The sequence below is a fragment of the Aedes aegypti genome, chromosome 3 (genome assembly GCF_002204515.2).
Source record: "Aedes aegypti strain LVP_AGWG chromosome 3, AaegL5.0 Primary Assembly, whole genome shotgun sequence".
Taxonomy (NCBI): Eukaryota; Metazoa; Arthropoda; class Insecta; order Diptera; family Culicidae; genus Aedes; species Aedes aegypti.
This window is the reverse complement of record NC_035109.1, coordinates 240544379-240566154: the sequence shown is the minus strand read 5'-3', so window position 1 is coordinate 240566154 and position 21776 is coordinate 240544379. Positions and strand designations below refer to the sequence as shown.

General features: G+C 38.3%; 1 protein-coding gene and 1 long non-coding RNA gene across 12 annotated transcripts in view; one reads left to right on the top strand and one right to left on the bottom strand.

Moving 5' to 3' along the window:
- LOC5568396 (rab11 family-interacting protein 4B) overlaps positions 1-21776 on the top strand; it is a 362368-nt gene that overhangs the window by 176595 nt on the left and 163997 nt on the right. For all 10 annotated transcript variants that reach the window (XM_021849280.1, XM_021849277.1, XM_021849276.1 and 7 more), the window contains one exon: positions 16190-16304. In XM_021849280.1, coding sequence (XP_021704972.1) covers positions 16190-16304 — 115 coding nt within the window. The remainder of the gene's footprint in view (positions 1-16189; positions 16305-21776) is intronic.
- Positions 1976-18583, bottom strand: LOC110677786. Of its 2 annotated transcripts, XR_002501193.1 has the most exons (3): positions 17993-18583; positions 9113-9503; positions 1976-2428 (listed from the first exon to the last, which is right to left on the bottom strand). It is a non-coding gene; the product is annotated as an uncharacterized LOC110677786 (long non-coding RNA). The 2 variants fall into 2 exon arrangements; XR_002501192.1 differs by lacking the exon at positions 17993-18583 and having other exon boundaries at positions 9113-9868.

Genomic DNA, 21776 nt, shown 5'->3' with positions numbered 1-21776 from the left:
TTCGGTCGAGAAAAACCCCCCCATGCCAAAGTGAATCTGGGAAGTGCCCAAGTAGCACAGCACCCTACTTGTTTTTAATTAATTATGATTCGTGGTTTTACGGCTAACCAGCCGAGTGGAAGTTTGACAACTACCGAAAAACTAAACATTACATATACTTTGCAATTAGATTAAATGGACAAATTGATGTGAAGTTTTGCGAAAAAGTTACACGTCTTCTCGGTGAGCATCGAACTCACGACTCCCTGATCTCTAGTTAGGGCGCGTTATTCCTACGCCACGAGAGGACTCATGGACGCAGAAGTTAACCTGAATTCGATTTCAGCTCAATAATCACGTGGTCCTTTTTCGCATAGTGAGGTCGCGACGTTCTCAAATGACCGGTTACGGAACATGAGTCCGTTGCTTGATAAATACCCTAACTAGAGATCAGGGAGTCGTGAGTTCGATTCTCACCGAGAAGACGTGTAACTTTTTCGCAAAACTTCACATCAATTTGTCCATTTAATTCAATTGCAAAGTATATGTTATGTTTAATTTTTTGGTAGTATACATGTTTTCAATCTAACATGCTCTAGTTTCAACATCTTCTTCTTCTTGGCATTAACGTCCTCACTGGGACAAAGCCTGCTTCTCAGCTTAGTGTTCTTATGAGCACTTCCACAGTTATTAACTGAGAGCTTTCTATGTCAAAGTTGCCATTTTCGCATTCGTATATCGTGTGGCAGGTACGATGATACTCTATGACCAGGGAAGTAAAGGAAACTTCCATTACGAAAAGATCCTGGACCGACCGGAAATCGAACCCAGACACCTTCAGCATGGCTTTGCTTTGTAGCCGTGGACTCTAACCATTCGGCTAAGGAAGGCCCCTAGTTTCAACCTACAAATTGGCAATGTCGAACATGTTTCCAAAATTTAAAAAATATATGATCATCAAATGCACCATAATGTTACACATAAATTAAGTTTCGAGACGATCTCACACTAGTTTTGAAATAAAATTGTCCAATTTCGAAAATTCTCGAGAATTCAAAAATATAATTCTAGAATTCCGGGAGTTTTAAAAGCCTGAACAACACGGCCCTCTAATTTGCAAATATAAGCTTTTTTTTGTCTGTAAATATAATCCTTCTTGTTCTTATGTTTAAGTTAGCAAAATAATATTTTTGAGAAAAACCTCTCCGAAAATTTTTGTTCTATTCAGCTGAATTATGATCAAACGCTCAGTTTTATTATTGCAAGTTAAACATTTGTGCCTTTTCTTTAGAAAATGTTTTAATAGTTCTCTAATATCCTAAAAATCATTCAACATAACCCGGTTTGAGAAAAATTGCAAAAGAATAACAAAATTTACCATTAAAAAAATGATTGAATGTCAAAATTTGTAATTGGTTTGTTTGATATAAGAGTTGAAACAAAAAAAACTAATAACTAAGTTTGTATGGCATAAAATCTAAAAAATATAATATTTTGCCATTGTAATGTCAAAATTGTAACATAAATATAAGTAAAAGTAAATAATGAAATATGTTATTATTTAGATATTGATATCAGAATAATAACTTAAAAAGCTATTCAGATGTTGATTAAAATAATGGAAATTTAGTTTTTTGACTTGAATATCCAAGTTTTGCATGAGTGAAAAATAAACTTTTTAGAAACCTTTCTGCAGACTACTTTTGTTTTGTATATCTTCAATGAATGTCACAAGAATAGTAAAACGAGCTATTATAGCAAAATTTGATATTTGTTTGTTCTGATGTGTTGGGATTCTTTGTAATAAGGGACCTTTTGTCCACGGTCCTGGCTTTGTCCTAGACCTCAGGGTCGTATAATATGGCTCCGTGAAGGAATTGGAGGGTGGGTGGAAGGACTTCCCAAAAATACGTGGCCAAGGTGGACCGAACCGACAAGTTTGAAGATAGAGGAAAACAGGGCTTAGCGATCATAAAGTTAAACAAGATAGCAGATATCTAATTCATGGTTTTAATTATCATTCATATTTTTTTTTGGGAAAATGATGGTGGGGAATGGGGGAATAATGATCTACACACCTTTACCACCTTTTGGTGCCAGCTGGATCCAAGGCTCGGGTAGCAGGACGTCGGTCATCTCGGCCCATCCCTAGTACTGGGGCATCCTTGGCGAGCTTCATTATTGCGGCAATTTCACGGTCCGTCAATCGAGCCACTTCTTCCCAATGGGTCGTTGTAGAGGCTTCCGAAGGTCAGACAATTGGACGGTCGACGCTCCTCGCCAGGTCCTTCGCCGAAGAGGGTTTTCCTAACCCGCTAATCCGCTTCTACTGAACCGGTTTCAATGTCCAACCGCCCGTCTTACGGCTTCACTGTCACTTGTGTGGGATGGCAGGTTTCACGGGCACTCGGATACGATGGCCGACTTTTGGCCTATTCACGGTTGTTCACTATTAAAATAGAAAAATTAGTGACAACTACCGCACTACACAACCGAACTGTCTGGCCCGGTGATGACAGGCGCTTTTAAGGGGTTCACGCTCGTTCAGATCTACTCAAAAGTGAGTAGATTTCGACTCACTTCGGAACAAAGTGGAACTGCTCAAAAGTGAGTAACACCATCGTTATTCACTTTAGAGTAACATAGTCAAATGTCAATATGGGAGTAACACTTACTCACTTCGTTTAATCTGAAATTTGCGAAAGTGAGTAGATGTCACTCACTTCAGGAAATAATAATTTTTGAAATAAATGTATTATGTTATTTATAAAATCAGAAGAAATATACAAAGAGCATAACATTTATTCATTATCTCATACATAATACATAATAATAATACATGATAACAAGTAAACAAATTGTGATATTTGTGTTGAAATTTTCGCTGCTCTGGAATGGATCCCCGGATGTTATAAATATCTGGGGCATTGATGAAAGTCATGAAGGATGTAGTTTGACCGATCCAGTAGCCTTCCCGGTTAGACTGTAAAGAATTGATAATTAGTCCAATAAAAAGAACGACGGTAAAACTTACAGTTTACGGTTATTTGATCAAAACCAATGGTCATTTTCAATCCGACCTCGCTTCCTTGATATCAGGATTATTGGCTTCGCAGCACTAATCTGGAGTTCGCCGGTTGGACTTCCGAAGCGCTCTGCCGGCTCGGCTTTTATCTCGACTGTTTTTGAAAACAGTCCGACATCACGGCGACGGAAGAAATTTCACCACAACGGAGGATTTGTCAGTTCGAGCGCGCGAAATTTTCACAAGTCTTTAACGTTTGTTTACTCAAAAGTGAGTAAGGTCGTTTTCTCTCATGGTTGAGTAAAAAGTTACTCACTTTGATAAAATAAAGTTACTCACTTTTGACAGCTAACTTGAAACTTCAAAAGTGAGTCAAAGTTACTCTTTTTTGAGTAGATTTGAACGAGCGTGTTCCTCCCCGTTGGTATAGGTGCAAATTAGCAGTTTACTGTGACCATCAGTGGTAGCATTGCGTAACGGTGTTGTCGGGGAATAGGGGTGTTCAGGATGGATATTTTGTACGATATTTGTTTTAAATTCTGTTTGTGTTTTGTTTTCGTTTGAGTTCACATATGTTCTTCAGTTGTATTGTTCTTATATTCAAATTCATTTTGATTTAAATTCAAGCTATCTCATTGAAAATAATAAAAGTAATAAAAAAATACTATTTACAAAAAAAAAAACTAATATTTACAATGAAGAAAATGCAACCTTTATTCGAAAGGTAACATTCATCCCTCACCACGATAAAAAAAAACAAGACAAATTGTTTTTTTTATTTATGGAAAGAAGGGGATGGGAGTCTGGATTAGTGGATTTTGAGTGTAGTCTGATTTTGCGGAATGATTTTTCCGTGAAGAGGAGCTCTTTTCCGCAAAATCACCTTACACTCAATAATAGAGACTGTCCACGAAAGGATCATGTCAAGGGAATAAGGGTTTGTTGTGACCCTCCTCTTGTTGAGCGTTAGATTAATTTTGTGGAATGATTTTTCCAATAAAAGGATCTCTTCCACAAAATCACTTAACGCTCAATAATAGAGTCTGGTCACGAAGGACAGGGATGGTCGAGGAGTTCTTATTATAACAGTTCTCTATTTGCTGAAAGTTATATTGATTTAGTGGAATGATTTTTTCCATGTAGAGGAATCTTTTCCACCAAATCACCTAACTTTTATCAAATGAGCCTGCTGCTATGAGTAAATCTTCATCCACCCCTAGGATAACTAGGTCGCAGTAAACCATTTTCACTTGTTTGTGATTGCCAATTTGGAAAAGTGATTATTCTCTCAGAGGAGATCTTCTTTTCGAGATTAGAAGCCACTGTACAACATCAATGGAATTACTGGGAGTGCAAATTTTTTATAATTTACGATCGATTTGAAGAAGTGAAGTTCTTGAATTCGCAGTGGATCATAAAAATAAGTTCTCATACAGTGGCTCTCTACCCCTGCTATTTCAGTTTTAATTTGAAGTGGTGAGTGATCAAAACTACTTCCCCTTCAAATTATATGAAATAGCACCGCGATCCTAACCACTGTACTTGCTAATCAACTTAGAAGGAAATTAAATTGAAATGCCTAAATTGTATCGGAATAGTATACGTAGTCGGAAAATGCAGCCTGTCAGAATAAAGGTTCGTCAGAATAAATCAGATAATGTTCCTCCTCTCATCATCAATCTTAGAAAATAAACTTTTATTTTATACAACTTGATACTAATGCTCTTAAACTAGCTACTTACTATTAGAAGAGAAAATCAATACTATCGGACCTCTTCGTTGTTTATTTATTCACCGAATCTACTATTTAGAAAAAAAAAATTCGCATCCATACATACATTCATACCCCCACCATTCATACGAATTCATTCATTCAGACGTTCCACTCATACAGTTGTTTGGCTCAAAAAAAAAAACTTGATCTACCAACAGGCTTCTTCCTTGCTCTTGACTTATCCTCTTTCTCCCCCTTTTAATGATCAACTACAAAAGAGAAGCGATTTTACCCCCACACAAACTGAGCGTACGAGCTCTGCGGGATGAAGAGTTGACACGTTTATGGTTGGTTATTTTCATTCCCACAGTGGTAAAGAGTTTGTTTTGACAACCTCAGTGCTTAAAAGAGAAAGAGATTATTTTCTCCCTTTCTCAGTTAGGGGGAGAGCATGTTTTCCCATTTCTCAGTTCGGGGAAGAGCATTTCCAGACAGCTCTTCGTTGTCTCTTTGTAGCTCTTTGCCCAAAAGAGCAAAGAGGAAAGCGAAATCATGCTCTTGCGTTGACGGAGGAACCAACCTCAGTTCATCCCAAAAGCAATGATGATATGTTTGCAGAGCCTCGCAGTAAGCTAGAGCTGTCAAATGGAAGATGTGCGTTTGGATAGAGCAAACGTTTCTCTCCACTCTCTCAGCCAGGGATTATTCAACCAACATCGAATGCTGACTCATAATAGTTGTGAGCGTACGAGGTCGCTCCATCTATCAGATCAAGATGAGCAAAATAAAGCCTGTCTACCAAGAACAACATAATTTTCTCACATGCAATTTATTATTCTACTCTTAAATCATAGTAATTTTGGGGATCCCTATTCTAATTATTCTGGGGTGATTCAACATCTTCGAACTAAACCCCTCGAGCGTTACGATTTCCAAGGTAGGAATCTAACTACCTTGGGCAGATTTTATTTTACTAGTAAACAAACCCCTGAGTTTGACTCTGGCAAAACACCAGAAAAATGTCAACAAAGGGTAAGAAAAAAGAAGTAGAAGGCATGAGGAGGAAGCAACAACATGATATCTGACGACGGCGATCTCAGGACTGGCATGAATGAACTTAAGTAAACAAACAAGTGAGTATTCGGAGAATGTTGTCCTATTTTCAGGAAAAGCAAAGAGAGTGAATTGGAAAGAGTGGCACAAAGGATCAATCCTACCTGTGGTGCTAGTATCACCCTGGCTTCAGGTGTACGGCTGGCCATACACCTAGATTTTTGCCGCTGAGGTCTTCCAGCTCATAAGAAGACGAACCGATTTTTGCTTTGACCTTACACGGTAAACACTGTCGCCCTAGTTTGGCGTTATATTTTTCAGCAGCCGAAGACTGCTTCATATTCCGACGGTAAATTAACTGCCCTACCGAAAAAGACTTAGCGAAGGTTCGTTTTCGCAAGTTATAATGGTCCCTGGACATTTCGTGGGACTTTTCTAGGTTCTTACGAACCATTTCATGAATCTTTGTGAACATCTCTTTGCGCCTCTCTTCCCTTTCCTCCGCAGAAAGCTCTTCGCCATGGCGGGCGAGACGATGGTCGGACCCCTTTTCCGCTAGCTCTGCGCCGTGGGTGATAAAATATGGAGTAAAGCCGGTGGAAGAATGGACGCTGGTATTAAGCATTAGTTCAATCTCGGGGATTTTCGTGTCCCACATGCGCTGATCCTCCTGGACGTACGTACGGATGGCCGCATTAATCGTCCTATTGACACGTTCCACCGGATTCGATTGTGAATGATAGCGGGAGTTCAACCAGTGTGTAATTTTGAAGTTCTCCAGTAGTTCTTTGAATTCTTTCGAGACGAAAGTGCTCCCATTGTCCGTGATAATAGTCTCTGAGACAGAATTCCTGTAGAACCACAGATTCTTCAAAATCACACACATGGTTGATCCAGCTTCTTCACCGGCTGAATCATCACCCACTTCGAAAAATAGTCGCATATGACGAGGATATGCTGGTTACCCTTCCGACTACGTGGCAGAGGACCAACAAAGTCCATCGAAATGATCTGCCACGGTCGAGACGCGCAACGCATTTTTCCCATTTCTGGACTCGTTTGCACGTATGACGGTTTAACCTCCTTACAGGTCGAACAAGCCTGGACGTAGCTCTTAACGTCCTTAGCCATTTTTGGCCAGTAATAGCGCTGTTGCAGGCGAGCTAGCGTCTTATCAAACCCGGGATGAAACTGGTTATCATGGGCCTGTTTCAAGATCTCGGGGACCTCATCGGTTGAGAGGACCAGTTTCCATTCGAACCGAGAGTCGAAAGGTACATTCTTGGCTTTAACAAACTTGTACAACCTGTTGTCTTCGACCTTGAAATCGACGAAGTCATCTGGACGTTGAATGACCTTTTCCATGAGTGAAGTGTACCACGGTGAGGTTGGTGAAGCTTGAATAGCAGCAATGCTACGTGACAGAGCACCTGGAACGACATTTTCCTTGCCTTTTCGATGAACTACTGTCATGTCGAATTGCTGTAAGTCCCAACTCCAACGACTACATCGTGAACCTACTTTCCACTTTGTTTTCATGATGTGGGTCAACGCTGACGAATCTGACACCAAGGTGAAATGAGACCCCTCAATGTAACCTCGAAAGACTTCGATGGAGAGCAGCGCGGCTAGAGCTTCCTTCTCAGCCGCATGATAATTTCTCTGAGGAGTGGTGAGTTTCCGGGAGAAGTAGGAAATAACCCTTTCACCCTCCTCCTGATGCTGAGTGAGCACTCCAGCAACCGCGACATCGCTTGCATCCGTCTGGATGATGCATTCCCGAGAATAATCGGGACTTCCCAGAATTGGAGCGCTGATGAGGTGATCTTTTATCTTGCAGAAAGCTGTTTCTTGGATTTTGACTTTAAGAGATCCGATAGTGGGGGCCCAGATAGCCGTAGCGGTAAACGCGCAGCTATTCAGCAAGACCAAGCTGAGGGTCGTGGGTTCGAATCCCACCGGTCGAGGATCTTTTCGGGTTGGAAATTTTCTCGACTTCCCAGGGCATAGAGTATCTTCGTACCTGCCACACGATATACGCATGCAAAAATGGTCATTGGCATAGTAAGCTCTCAGTTAATAACTGTGGAAGTGCTCATAAGAACACTAAGCTGAGAAGCAGGCTCTGTCCCAGTAGGGACGTAACGCCAGAAAGAAGAAGAAGAAGAAGATCCGATAGTGGTCCGCAATCTTCTGAGCTTGGTGATCGTGGTGGGTCTTTCGTATTCGACGATTGGTCTAATCTTGTCGGGATTACCACGGAGACCCTCCGAGCTCAGAAGATATCCTAGAAAAGATATTTCCGGTACTCCAAACTGAGATTTCTCTAAATTTATTGTAAGGTTGGCTCTGTTTAGTCTGCGAGCAATTTCACGGTCCGTCAATCGAGCCACTTCTTCCCAACGGGTCGTTGTAGAGCAGTGGTCACCAAAGTGCGGCCCGCGGGCCGCATGCGGCCCTCGAGAAGGTTTTGTGCGGCCCGCGTAAGAATTTGGAATAGTAGTGTGATGTGGTCCGTTAGCTGTAATTACTTGGTGACCGGGGTTATATTTGATTGTATTATCAACTACGTTTTCGGAAAACTTGTCTTTCAAACCAGTCTGCACCAGCTCAGAAACAGCTCTCAATCTGTCTAAAGCTCTATTCGTCTAACTTCGAATTAATCTTTGAAATCTACAAACAAACCTTCGGTAGTCCGAGGGCTTCAGATTGTTTTTTCAAATCTTTAAATATTTGATGGCTTGGCGAATACTGTTGCTTCTGCTTGTTGATGTCTTTTAATTTCTAAGAAACGTTTTTCCTAAGTTGCATGAGCTCTTAAATTGAATTAGCGATTCCAGTGTCCAGATTTTGTCGGTATTGAGAGATTTTGAAAGTTACGGGTACTTCATGATAATCCAGATGTTTGATCTCTTCAACGGTTCGCCAAAGAAAAATCGCCAGAGGTCGTCCATTGCCCTCTATAAAAATTTGCTGGTGGTATTTGCTTACTTCTGTTCCTATAATATTAGTTTACATTGATTTCCCATTGAATTCCACTATAATGGGAACGCCCAACTGGAACAAAGAAGCGTAAAAGTTAAGGTTTTTAATTGTTCTCCACTATTTCCTTACTATTTTCCAAGATTTTTTTATACACATTCATATAATTTTGACATGGGCGATAATAGAAAAACATGCATAAATAAAAATTGTCTTCAACGCGCTTGACACCGCACTACCACTATTATAGGGACACACACTACTACTGGATCAGCCACCCTATGCATTTTTACGGTGAAGAATATTTTCGAACAAGCCGACACTTGCGAAAAAAGGTTTGAATAACTGTTAAAACCTACAAGTGTTTTCAAGATCTTCTGCACGAGAATTTTTAGTGCAACATCCACTAAAGATATTTTTTTTTTAATCCCATTGGTAGCCGTTTAAATAAGTTTATTCATTTCTTGCGGCCCGCGCTATGTTTTAAAAGCATTGGCATAGGCCCGCATAATCAGTCAGGCTGAGGACCACTGTTGTAGAGGCTTCGGAAGTCCAGACAATTGGACGGTCGACGCTCCTCGCCAGGTCCTTCGCCGAAGAGGGTTTTCCTAACCCGCTAATCCGCTTCCACTGAACCGGTTTCAATGTCCAACCGGCCGTCTTACGGCTTCACTGTCACTTTTGTGGGATGGCGGGCTTCACGGGAACTCGGATACGATGGCCGACTTTTGGCCTATTCACGGTTGTTCACTATTAAAATAGAAAAATTAGTGACAACTACCGCACTACACAACCGAACTTAATAATTGTCGTTCACCTATTAGCTGTCTGGCCCGGTGATGACAGGCGCTTTTGAGGGGTTCCTCCCTGTTGGAATAGGTACAAATGGATGACGGTAGCAGTCTACTGTGACCATCAGTGGTAGCATTGCGTAACGGTGTTGTCGGGAATAGGGGTGTTCAGGATGGATATTTTGTTCGATATTTGTTTTAAATTCTGTTTGTGTTTTGTTTTCGTTTGAGTTCATATATGTTCTTCAGTTGTATTGTTCTTATATTCAAATTCATTTTGATTTAAATTCAAGCTATCTTATTGAAAATAATAAAAGTAATAAAAAAAAGACTATTTACAAAAAAAAAAAAAACTAATATTTACAATTAAGAAAATGTAACCTTTATTCGAAAGGTAACAGTTTTCAAATATCAAAATAATGACATATTTTACTGTGATGGGGAAGTTGGTTAATCTTTAAATTTTTAATGTTTTCAAGTTTTTTGCACAAATAACAAATTTTACCATGACAGCTGTGTTTGATCCTTCGACCTTGACGCTTGCTCCTGCGGGGGCCGGCGATGAGGGCAGGATCAAACATGTCGCGCGTCGGTCGAGTGAAAGTGAGAAAGTGCCGCGTTCGATTAGTTCTTTTTGATCTTTCGACGTTGACCCTTGCTCCTGGGCAGTGCGTCAAGAAAGCTCGAGTAGTCGTCAGTTGTTTTCCCTCTCGGGTCGCGCGCTTTTTTTCTCTGAGTGCTTTTATATAGCCGAGCAAACGAGTGAAGCTGAAAGTGGATTGTTGCTGCTCAAGGATGACGGATCAACTGGTGAGCTCGTTTCATGTTACTATTTCTAATCTATAAAATATGTATGACTGCACCTTTAATCGTTACAACGGTGAGACGTAAATATGATTTTTTTAAAAAACTATGAAAGGTTCGTCACTGTGAGTGTCGACATAAACTCTGAGTCATATGTCTAAATTTTTTTTTCAAAGCCCTTTTTTCCTTTTACCTTAATTTTTGTAATTAAAAAAACTTTGAATGGTTCGACACTACGAGTGTAGACATGCGAAAGGTTCACTTTATTGAACAAACTTTGAAAGGTTCGTCACGTCAAGTTTCGGCATAATTTTTCTCTACATAGATATTGTTCATATCAAATGAAAATATTATATTTTTATATGTAAATGTTTATATCTCACCAATAATTATTTATCATGGTCTAATCGCTTATCAAAGTGAATACCAACGATCCTCCCCATTAACAAACATCCCTCCCAGTAACCTTTGTGGAGATGCAGAGGCAAACACGGTCTCCAAATAGCAAAGGTTACACACTAACATTCCTTCCCCCAATCCCACCTTACTGCAAGGACGTGGCCGGCGCTGTTATTGACCATGTATAAATAGAGGCACTGAATTATGCACACTGAAGAAGATTATGGCCAGTTGATTCTTTGTGCATTTTCACTGACTTCGGTCAATCACGGAATAGTAACCATTGATATGTGTAGTCAGTCTATGCTAAGCTAAGCTAAGCAAATAAAAATTTTACCATGATACCGTCGATAGGGGTGACAATGGGTCTAGGGGGTGAGATTGGATCAAAGCGGAAAAATATGATTTATGAAATATTTCAGCTAATATCGCTGATATTACTAAAATTAATAATTCATATGTTAGGGAACATATTATTACACGTAATTCATCACAATATGATTTTTTTAGAAATAATAGTTTTTGTTTACTATATCAATAAACTTGTATGTTGAAACTAGATAAAATTTACAACATTAAACTTCTTCTGTGTATCACGCATGTACTTTAACCTCTATCGTTATATTAGTAAAAGGTTGATAGTCTTTTTGATAGTTCTTTTTTCGGTACGGTGTCTAAAACATCAAAAATGGGGGTGAGATTGGGTCAAGCAAGAACGATAGTAAATGAAATTGCAAGTCCACTGTTTTGACATTTTACAGTGCCGGGTGTTTTCTTTTTTCACTAAGATGTGTTTATTCTTTCTAAATACAGCATCTCTGAAACATCAAATAAGTCTACTTGAGTATTCCGTGCATTGAATAACAATGCAACGCATTTTGACAACTTGTCAAACCAGCAACTGTGTTTCATGCGTAGCAACATCGTAAAATTTATTCAAATGGATTTTTTTTAAATTTAATCTTTTATCATTGTTTTCACATTATAGAAACATCTCACGGAAGTACAAATTAGTTGGATCGCTGAAATATTTATGACGTCAATATCTGCCTGAAATGAATTGATCGTGGAATGTCGCACCGAAATTTAACTAATTGCGAAGGTTTAGAATAATCACTGTTTCAGTACACCTTTGGGGAAATTGAATAGGCTTTATGGCAATGGGGATGAGGCTTTGAAGACAATTTGAGGGAAAAACAAAAAAAAAATGTAAACTGGGCGATAAATGTTGGATTTACATATTTTTTCTCATAGCTCTTCAATTTTTTGTATAATCGTTCTTTTAAGTGAGTTTATCATACTTGTGAAGCATCTCAGATATCTTTTCATCTTGTTTGCATCGTATTTCATCGATATTTTTCAGCTGTGAATGGTTTTGCTGATTGCATATTCTCAAAAACAAGTTATTTTAATTAATAATAATAAATATAAATATTTTTCTTGAATTTTTTGAACAGTTGTTAATGTACCATCAAAGTACATACACACCAAATTTGAAGTTTATTGGAGTTAAATAGCGATAGTTATTCAATAAATAAATCGTACATATCCCTTTTTGACCCATTGTCACCCCAAACGACGGTAGTATATTTTATTATTGATTAGTTATTACATGACATTGAAAGTTGAAAGACCAATGACAAATTTTGCTATGATTGTATGTATTGCTATTGAATAACATAAACTAGATATGACGGTTCAACTACAGTATTAGACAAAACATTTGCAACTTTTTCGATTTTCCATACAAAATGGCCAACTTTGGTAAGCTATATCTCAGTTATTTATGGATCGATTTGAATGAAACTTTCACAAAACATCAGACATAACTTGAAATTTAACATATATTTTTGAGTGATTTTACCAATCACAAGTTCAAAATCAGTAACGGTTTGACTAAAGTGAATTTTTTGACGATTTTTCATAAATGTTCTAACTAAACATATTGAAGGAATAGCTTCATGGTATCTTCAGCAAAGTTATAGTTTTTAACGAGATGAACAAGTTTGCTGTAGACAGTTAGGTTATCAGATTTTGAGATAATTAGTTTTTAATTTTTCGTCGAAAATTACACCTTAGTTAAACCGTTATAGCTTAAAAACTCGTTATTGGAAAAATTATTCAAAAATATATGTTGAAATTCATGTTATATCCTGTGAAAGTTTCATTCAAATCGGTCCATAAATAACTGAAATATAGCTTACCAAAGTTGGTAATTTTGTATGGAAAATCGAAAAAGTTTCAAATGTTTTGTCCAATACTGTAGATATGATTGCAAAATTTGTTGTTATTTCTGGAGCTCGATTAGAAAAGGTCGTAAGTAACAAAAGTAAATAAATTCTGCTAATTTCACCATTAGGTAGATTCTACTCAGTTTAATATGTGGTTAAAATATCATTTTGATATGATATTTCTTTAAAAATAAAATAAAAGTTAACACTTCGACGTAATGAACAAAAACTTAGAACAGTGCCAATTTGTTCATTCGTCCTATTGCGCATAAGGTCGAAAGTACCAAAAACGCCTGATTCCGATAAAACGTGTATTCGACCTTTTGTCACCAAAGGTCCCATGAGCGACAGCTGTCAAAATAAATGGAAAAGCTGATACGACGCACCTGTAGTATTAATTTTGCCTCGTTAAACAGTTTTTTTTTTACAATGAGTGGATTAAATTCATTGCCAGGTAAGTTTCTCAAAATTAAAACATTATTTTAGTGTAATAATGTTCATTTTACAGAAGCTGCCCAAGTAACCACAAGCATTATAACATTGCACGTATTCTACTGCATATCAACAACATTGATGTAACATTGCTTTTATTCGACATATTTCAAGAGCTGTCAAGCAATAAAGCATTAACTCTACATTACAATGTATCAATGCACTAACATCACTTTATAAATTGCACAGCTGCACTAATGTTACTCTATGAATTGCTTCATTGCTTTATCGTCGTTTTTGCATTAGTGCAACTGTAAAAGGGCCCTTTTCCAATTTTAAATTTCTTTAATGGTAGGATTACGGCAATGCAGCTGCATTATACATGCAATGATATAATGCTCCATGGTTGCTTGGGTGCGATTTTTCGGAAACAAATCGTTTGGTTTGATGAAAGGAATTTACGGAAGAACATTCCTATGGAAAGACCCCAACTAAAGACCCGCCAGATCGCAGATTAGTAATCTCTTCACTTGATGGTTCCAGTGGAAAAACAGCATCGGGATCGATTCCATCGATGGGAATGAGCATCCATTCGCCATCCAACCTTCAAGCAATTCCAGTAACACTGATTCCATGGCAAAACCGGTCCGCACCGGCTGGGCAACTGGAAACATCAATGGATTAGTCTCCCCTTGCCAATGCTTGGATGAACACCAATCAATCCCTTCATCTTTCCTGACACGTCTTCGTCCGTCAATTTACCAGCTTCGTATATGCTGACTTCATCAGACGGTAGCCCAGGCCTTGAAACTGAGTCCTTAAAAACGAGTTATGAAGAGTTGAATGTGTTCTGAAACTAAACAGATCGAAGATTTATTATTGAAAACTTATTTGAAATATCTAAACTTATTTTTAGAGAGCCGTTAGTCTCTTCTATTTTCTTAATTTATGTTCCGAAAGCTTGCAGTATTTTTGTACAGTCAAACCTCTATGAGTCGATATTGAAAGTACAATCGACTCAGTGATATTCTAAGGAAAGCTGTTTCTTTCGGTTTCTAATCCAGCGGCTATCAACGATGCATAACTTTTGATGTCCCCCAAAAGATCCTCCCTCGATGGATCCACAACTACTCCAGGGAGTTGGTGCACCAACTGGCAGACTTCGATGTATGGCATGCGAGTTGGACATGGTAGCGTTCCAGAAAACGAACAGCAAACGTTAAACATGGCAAAAGCGTTGTGCTAACTGCAAATCAATCCGAGAAATTCACTATTATTGAGATGAGAATACAACGATGGCTGGTGGGTCGTATGTACTTCACTGACCATCAACCAGTCCGATCGTATTTTGACGTATGGACATTTTCAGATGTCAAACGTCTGAACGTGCCCGTTCGATGTGCAGCGGTGACTAGCGTTAGGTCGTATCGATTAGGTCGAATGAACCTCAAACAATCTCACATAGACGGAAAACTTTTTTATTCTCATAAATAAAAAAATGAGTATATTTTTCTCATTTTGTTAAATGGTTTAATGGGAGGGATTTCGTGTTGTGTCTTGATACGTATATTATGTAATTTGAGGCTTTTTGTTTTAAATATGAATTGAATTTCGTTTGAGAAACTTCATGGTGAGTTATCTCAGATAGTCAAAAATGTCACATTCGACCTTTTCAAATCGAGCTCCAGATTTTATCATTTTTTGTATCTATCTCTACTGGGGAAGTTAAAAAATTATCGTCTTATTGATAACTTTTTTACTTTTTGTAGAATTTTTCTCAGGGTATAAGATAAAGATCGTAACCAGAGAAAAGGCAAACATTAAACAAAAGGAAAGGTCTCTTAAGTACAGTCACCCGGTTTACAGTATGAGGACTGTAATCTAATTTGAGTAAATCCATAAAAGGTCGATTTTGTTATAATCAATCTCAATTTTGCGATCATTTTTCTTAGAGTGCTAGTCCGTGCGATATTTCCAAACAGCGTACTTTTATAGCACTCGAACGTTCTTCTGCTATAATTAAATTTTGACGAGTTTCCAGCAGCTAACGCATAAACTATCGAAGTTTTCCCATAAAAATGACTGTAGTTAGCTATAATAAGAAACGAACTCTTAGAGAAAATAGAGCTCTTCTGAATCGAAATCATGAGTGAATGTCAAACGTATTCTACTGCTTCCACGCGTACGACATTGTTCTCATATGGTTATGGTTGATAAAATAAAAAAAAAACAGTGAATATTTCGGAAAAATCTATAAAATTAAATTGTAGTATGAAAACTGTACGCAAATAAGAATTCTCACATAACTTATGATCTCGCCCTACAGGCCATTGGTAACCGAGTGTGTAACTCGTTGTTTTGAAGCAAATAAATGGACCGGGATAAAAACTATCACCATTTAGAGCTAGATGAAGATCTTTTGTTCATCGTAGCATTGTAAAATAACGTGTATATCCATTCGTTTGCTCAATAACAACAAGCTAAACACTCGATTACCAATGGCTTTCAGAAAGAGATCATAAATTAAGCGATAATTAATCTAGAAAGGTACAAACACGTGTGATGTTTGTTAGCAGTGTACTTTTGTAGTACTCAAACGTTACTCTGCTCTTTCTTGATTTGCTTATAGCAGCACATATAAAGTTTTCCCATAAAAATGACTGTAGTTTGCCATAATAAGACGCACACCTGCCTTTCCAATGCAGAAAATGTACTTCCCCTGAAAGTATACCGTCGCCATAAATTTAACACATTTTTTTCCTCTTTCCCTTTCGAACAGCCACCTCTACCGATCATCGAGTTTCAACTCGTCCGGCCGCAGCTCAAACTGTGATACAGCAGAAGACATGTATAGCGATGTAAGTTTGGAGGACGTGCAAGACTTAAACCATAAGGTGAGTGGGTGGTGTTTTGTTTGCGGTTTTCTTTCGGGAACCCTTTTGTATTTTTAGATTAATTGTAACATCCTGTTATTCCCCTTTCCTGAACTGATTTACTGTTTTAGTTTCCCTCTCGATTTTGAGCGTGTGTAGTTTTTTGAGTTTTTTTTTGAATTTAGTGTCTTTTTTAAGTTAGGTCGAGAACATAAAGCAAATGAATCACATTTCGTAAGGGCAATATGGAGAGCAAATTGCACAGCAGACTGAGAAAACGGTTAGTTGATTCAACGTTCATTTGTGAATGGCGTGACAGTTCTTGGTATATTTACTAATAAGCGGGAATGGATGAGATCATTATCGCATACATGACTTAAGGAGAGCTGTGTGGGTTGATGACACCATGTGGGTTCAGCAGATTGCGTTCTTGCGCGCTTCTTCGTTGAGCGATTGATTAATTAATTTAGCAGGTTTGCATAACATAGCTCATTTATTGATTTAAGGTGTGTGTGTTTTGAGGGAAATGGTTCTGTTTGTAACTTTTTATTGTTATGTGTTATAAAACTCCTAGCAAAATGGCAAATTTACGAGTCTATTTTTGTAATTATAGTACACCTGGACAGGTAGGAGTCACAGAGGCAAGAAGGAATTTGGTTTTGGAAAACTTCTTTTCTTGGCATTGTGTCGCAACTAATACAGAGCCTGCTTCTCAGCTCAGTGTTCTTCCACAGTTTTTAACTGAAAGCTTTCTTTGAGAAATGACCATTTTGCATGTGTATATCGTGTATGGTACGAAGATACTCTATGTCTTGGGAAGTCGAGAAAATTTTTTATACGAAAAGATGCTCGACCGGTGGGATTGGATCCCAACCCTCAGTTTGGTCTTGCTGAATAACTGCGTTTACCGCTACGGCTAACTAAACTCTTGTCACTAGACAATCTTTCAAAGGAGGTAAATATCTGGTAGAAATATTTACAGCAATAATGACATGAATTATTTAAAAAGTGAGACTTTTTCCACATTAATTGAAAAAAAACAGGCTCTGTTCTAGTGAGGACCTAATACCAAAAAGAAGAAAAAGAAGAAGAAGAAGAAGAAGAAGAAGAAGAAGAAGAAGAAGAAGAAGAAGAAGACGTTAGTAAATTGATCACTATTACATTATGCCTATCGTTCAAACATCCTGAATAAATCAAATGATGACTGCATTTTCAATGCATTTTCAAAATCTCAATGATTGTGTAAATAACATATTTGAATGAACATATTTTTAGGTGATTGCCATTACCAATTTCGTAGAAAAACATGCATAGATTCAAAGAAAATCTTTCAAATTAACACACCAATTAAGATAATGCCAAAAACCTCCATACGAGTATCCCGTACAAAGACGTTTCACAGTCAAATGAGGTCAGATCTTTCAGCCGTTCATCATCTATCGCGCTGGCTGCCATATACACCATCGTGATATAAGTGAAACATTTTTCCAATTAACGATGCAAAAATAGCCGCCAAATCGAAGCCATCCGTTACCTCGTTCGAAACAAATCACCAATCACGACCGTGGACTCTCACTGTATGAACATATTCGGTCATAAAGAAGCAAACGTGCAACCATACTGAGATCTATAAATAACCGTAGCAAAATTTTCAAAATAATTCTGGCCGATAATAGTTTTGCTCTATGCACACTTCTGTAACAACTTACGGCAAGAGGCATCAACATTTATCAACAACGATCACAATTTCGACGGGATTGGTGATGGTATAACGATTGCCAGCGCACTGTTTGCACGGTTGTCTGTCTCGTGAATGGCACCCCTGGCTCATGAGGCGCATTCATATGTATGTTGCAAGTAGCGAAACGAAGCAATTTCGATTGTTGCATTGCAGTTTTGCGGCAGCAAGCAAGTGGTTTTATGTGTCGATACTTGAAGGAATGACGTATGTTGTTACTGTTGGAAAATGTCCGATCGAATATGCTTGCCGAAATTATAGAGATGGACCATTTAATGTTCACAAATTGTTCGAAACTGGTCCAATCAAAATTTAGTTGTTTCGAGCTTCGATCAAATTCCCAACGTAATTACGGTGGTAATCTGAAATGTTACCAACGACAGCCAATTGAGGCTTCTAGTGCGGTATTGTATCGCAGTAGATAATGTTGCTGGAAAGATGTTGCAAAATAGTTTAGATTTCAGGTAACGTTCAGCTGATGTGTGCTTGTGCTTAGAAGGGCGAACAGCTTTTGATTTTCTGTTAATGAGTGAGCACAGACATTTTATATATTTGTTACATTTGGCTTCAATGCCCTCAAAGTGATTTTTGAAGGTTATTTTTTTTATCTAGCATGAACCCTAGGTAATTAACTTCATCTGACCAATTTATTGGAACCCCTCTTATTGTGACATGTCTACTTGAAGGTTTTAAATAAAAAGCTTTTGGTTTAGGTGGGAATATTATTAGTTGAGTTTTGGAAGCATTAGGAGAAATCTTACATTTTTGTAAGTATGATGACAAAATATCCAATTTTTTTTGCAATCCACTCGGTTAGGAACCAAAGACGGCCATCTTTCTGGCCAGCCTCGATACATTTGCAAAGATCTACAATTCACCCATTTAAATCAGTTTCACCTTCACTTATATGAAATCCCTTGGCATTATGAAATTCAAACATTTGCAAGAAAAAGGCGCATCATACGAAACGATGCAACCTTTGCAGTCACCCAGCTTTTTCATCTCATCGAATCATTCCTAGCGTCATATGTTTACACGGTCAATAAACCTAGACTTGTGGCCAATTTGCACAAGCAAAAAGCCAATTGCACACATAAATTCCTGATGCTGAACTTTTTTTCTGCTACCCGATGATGCACATTCCAATTGGCCACAAGTGCGTCTTCCAATTCCGTCCATTGTTTCAATGAAATTTCGAACGCTTTTTTGCGCGAATCAAATGGACCACCCGAAGGTAGCAATTTCCCGAATCTCGACACCGGCCGGTATGCTCTAATGCCATGCCAAGTCGCGCCATGCCACCATCTATTGCCTTCAAGTTGATACTTGGCGCTGCTCAATGGCACAGGCAAGTTACAATTAAACTAATTGAACTGTCCGTGGGGTTTGCTGTTGTGATGGATGGGGCGCATTGGCAAAGGTTCCCCTCCAAAGTTTATATAACTTTTGTTTATGTCATTGGACTCGAAGAGTTGCGAAGCTGGTGCTAGTGTAGATCACTTTTAATGTCTTCCTGCTCGCGATATTCGTTTGATTGAATCTATGGCACCGTAATTTGGTATTGTGTAGGCTGGCACACACTGGAGATCACTCTGATGAAAGCAAAAATGGAGCACGTCGAACTTCGTTTGATCGATTACTGGTTGTAAACTGTAAGACTAAAGCGATAGCAATTTAAACTGAAGTATGGCTTTTCTAAATTCATGAGGCTGTATTTGATCTGGAATGATCGTAAAGAATGGTTATATGAATGCTGCACTGTGCTAAGTGATACTTATTATAGGGACATCCATTGTGTTAAAAAAAAACTATTGAATAACAGAGCGGAACAAACATAACCTTTTCTCGCGTCTCAAAGATCAAATTATGTGTCTCCAATACATTTGGGGTTGCTCACAATTTTGTGCCACAGTCAGGGACAAAATTATCAATCTACCTTCACCTTGACAACATAATAAAGAATGTCATAGCGCTTGCAAGATGATTGTGAGTGTCATTTTAACATGCTGCTACTCAACTGCCTGTGAAACTCGCGAACGAAACAACGAAGTTGATTCGAGCCAGTTTGATTTATTTTGCATTTCGCTGTGGCAGCTGTAATTTTTGCACGATGCACCCTAAAAAAGCAATTTGTATACATCAGTTTCATTGAACCTCAATTTTCCAAAAGTGATACTATTCTGCTTGTGAAGATCATAAACACCAACGACTAGCGATCATCGCTGTTTGTTTTCAACCTATTTTTTTCTGTTCGGATGCGCCACTGCGACCATTATTTAGGTCTATTGTGACATTACCCGTATCCTTAGTGTATAGTGCATGTCGCATTACGCCATTTCCATTGATAGGTGATGCAACATCGATTTCTGTGCAGTTCTTGTTTTGATTCCTCAGAGATTGATAAAAATCGAATGTTTTGAATAGGTCCCGCTATCTACACCCTTTATGGAGACTTACATCTCAGCGAAGGCGCACCCCTTAGCAAACATAATCGATTTGATTTCTGAGGAATCAAATCGGAACTACTGATATTTGACCATGCAACGGAACTCTAGACCCATCCTTGTTTCGCTTTTAGTTTAGTTCCAGAAAAACACAAGAAAAAAGGGGCTTTGTGCTAGCAGCAAAACCGTATCAAGCTAGAAAATTTGTTTAGTAATCTGCATTCACGTGAGTCCTTGAATTACCAGTACTCAACAGTCCTTGTTGAGTTAATACATATGATTGTTATTTTGGCTTCGGGTGTAGTCTCGGGATTGATGAGCTCCGAAGTTTTAACCATCTGCTAAGTAAAATAAATTAAATTTCAGAAACTTATGCCAGTAACAAGGACCGCGAATCCTTGAATTACCAGAAAATATTACCCTAGCCCGGCAAACAACCTATTACGCCAACATTGTATGAGCCATAGTTTGGTTAAAATCACTTGATTAATGTCGATCTAATCGATTTTTTTTTAACATGCTTGTAGTCTCCTTACAAAATTATGTGCTTTTTTTCAATGTGGCCAGATATAATGCTTAAAACAGTCCTCCCCAACCTGTTTTGAACCGCGGACCAAATAACAGAAACAATTTTGTGTCGCGGGCCACATTTTTAAACGCACAAATATTCGCGTGAAATCTGACAAAAATCAATAAATGAAGTTCATGTATTCACAATATCAGTTAAATAGAAAAACAGAAAATTGCTGACAGTCATCCTGCTGGATATTGTGAGAGTCCCTTTCAAAGCTATGTACTACTCTAGTCCAGATTATTTTAAAGAATCTGCCCCATAAATGAATTATGAATATCATTCTCATAATTCCTAATAATCATAAGACGGAGTTGGTGGTCTAATGGCTACCGCTTCTGCTTCATAAGCAGAAGGTCATGGGTTCAATCCCAGGCCCGTCCTTTTACTCGTACTTTATAGTTGTATCTTTCACTTACTTCTATGTACCACTCTTAATATATATCATAGCATTTGCTAGAACCCGAGACGGACAGAATACACCGTTTTCTTATGCTTCCATCCTTTTATCATTATAGCACGCCTTTCCTTACGCCTGATACATAGGCAGTCTGCTAACCAAACCAGCAAGCCTCTCTGCCATAAAAAATACCCCACCCCTTACCCCTTCCCGCATGAATTGACGTAGACGCAGTGGTACAGTGAGAGGCAAAATAAAGTGCCCACCTTACCAGTTTTCGAATTTCTCTCATTGATTTGGTTCAAATTAAAGTTAACACACCTAAATCTTTTGTGATATT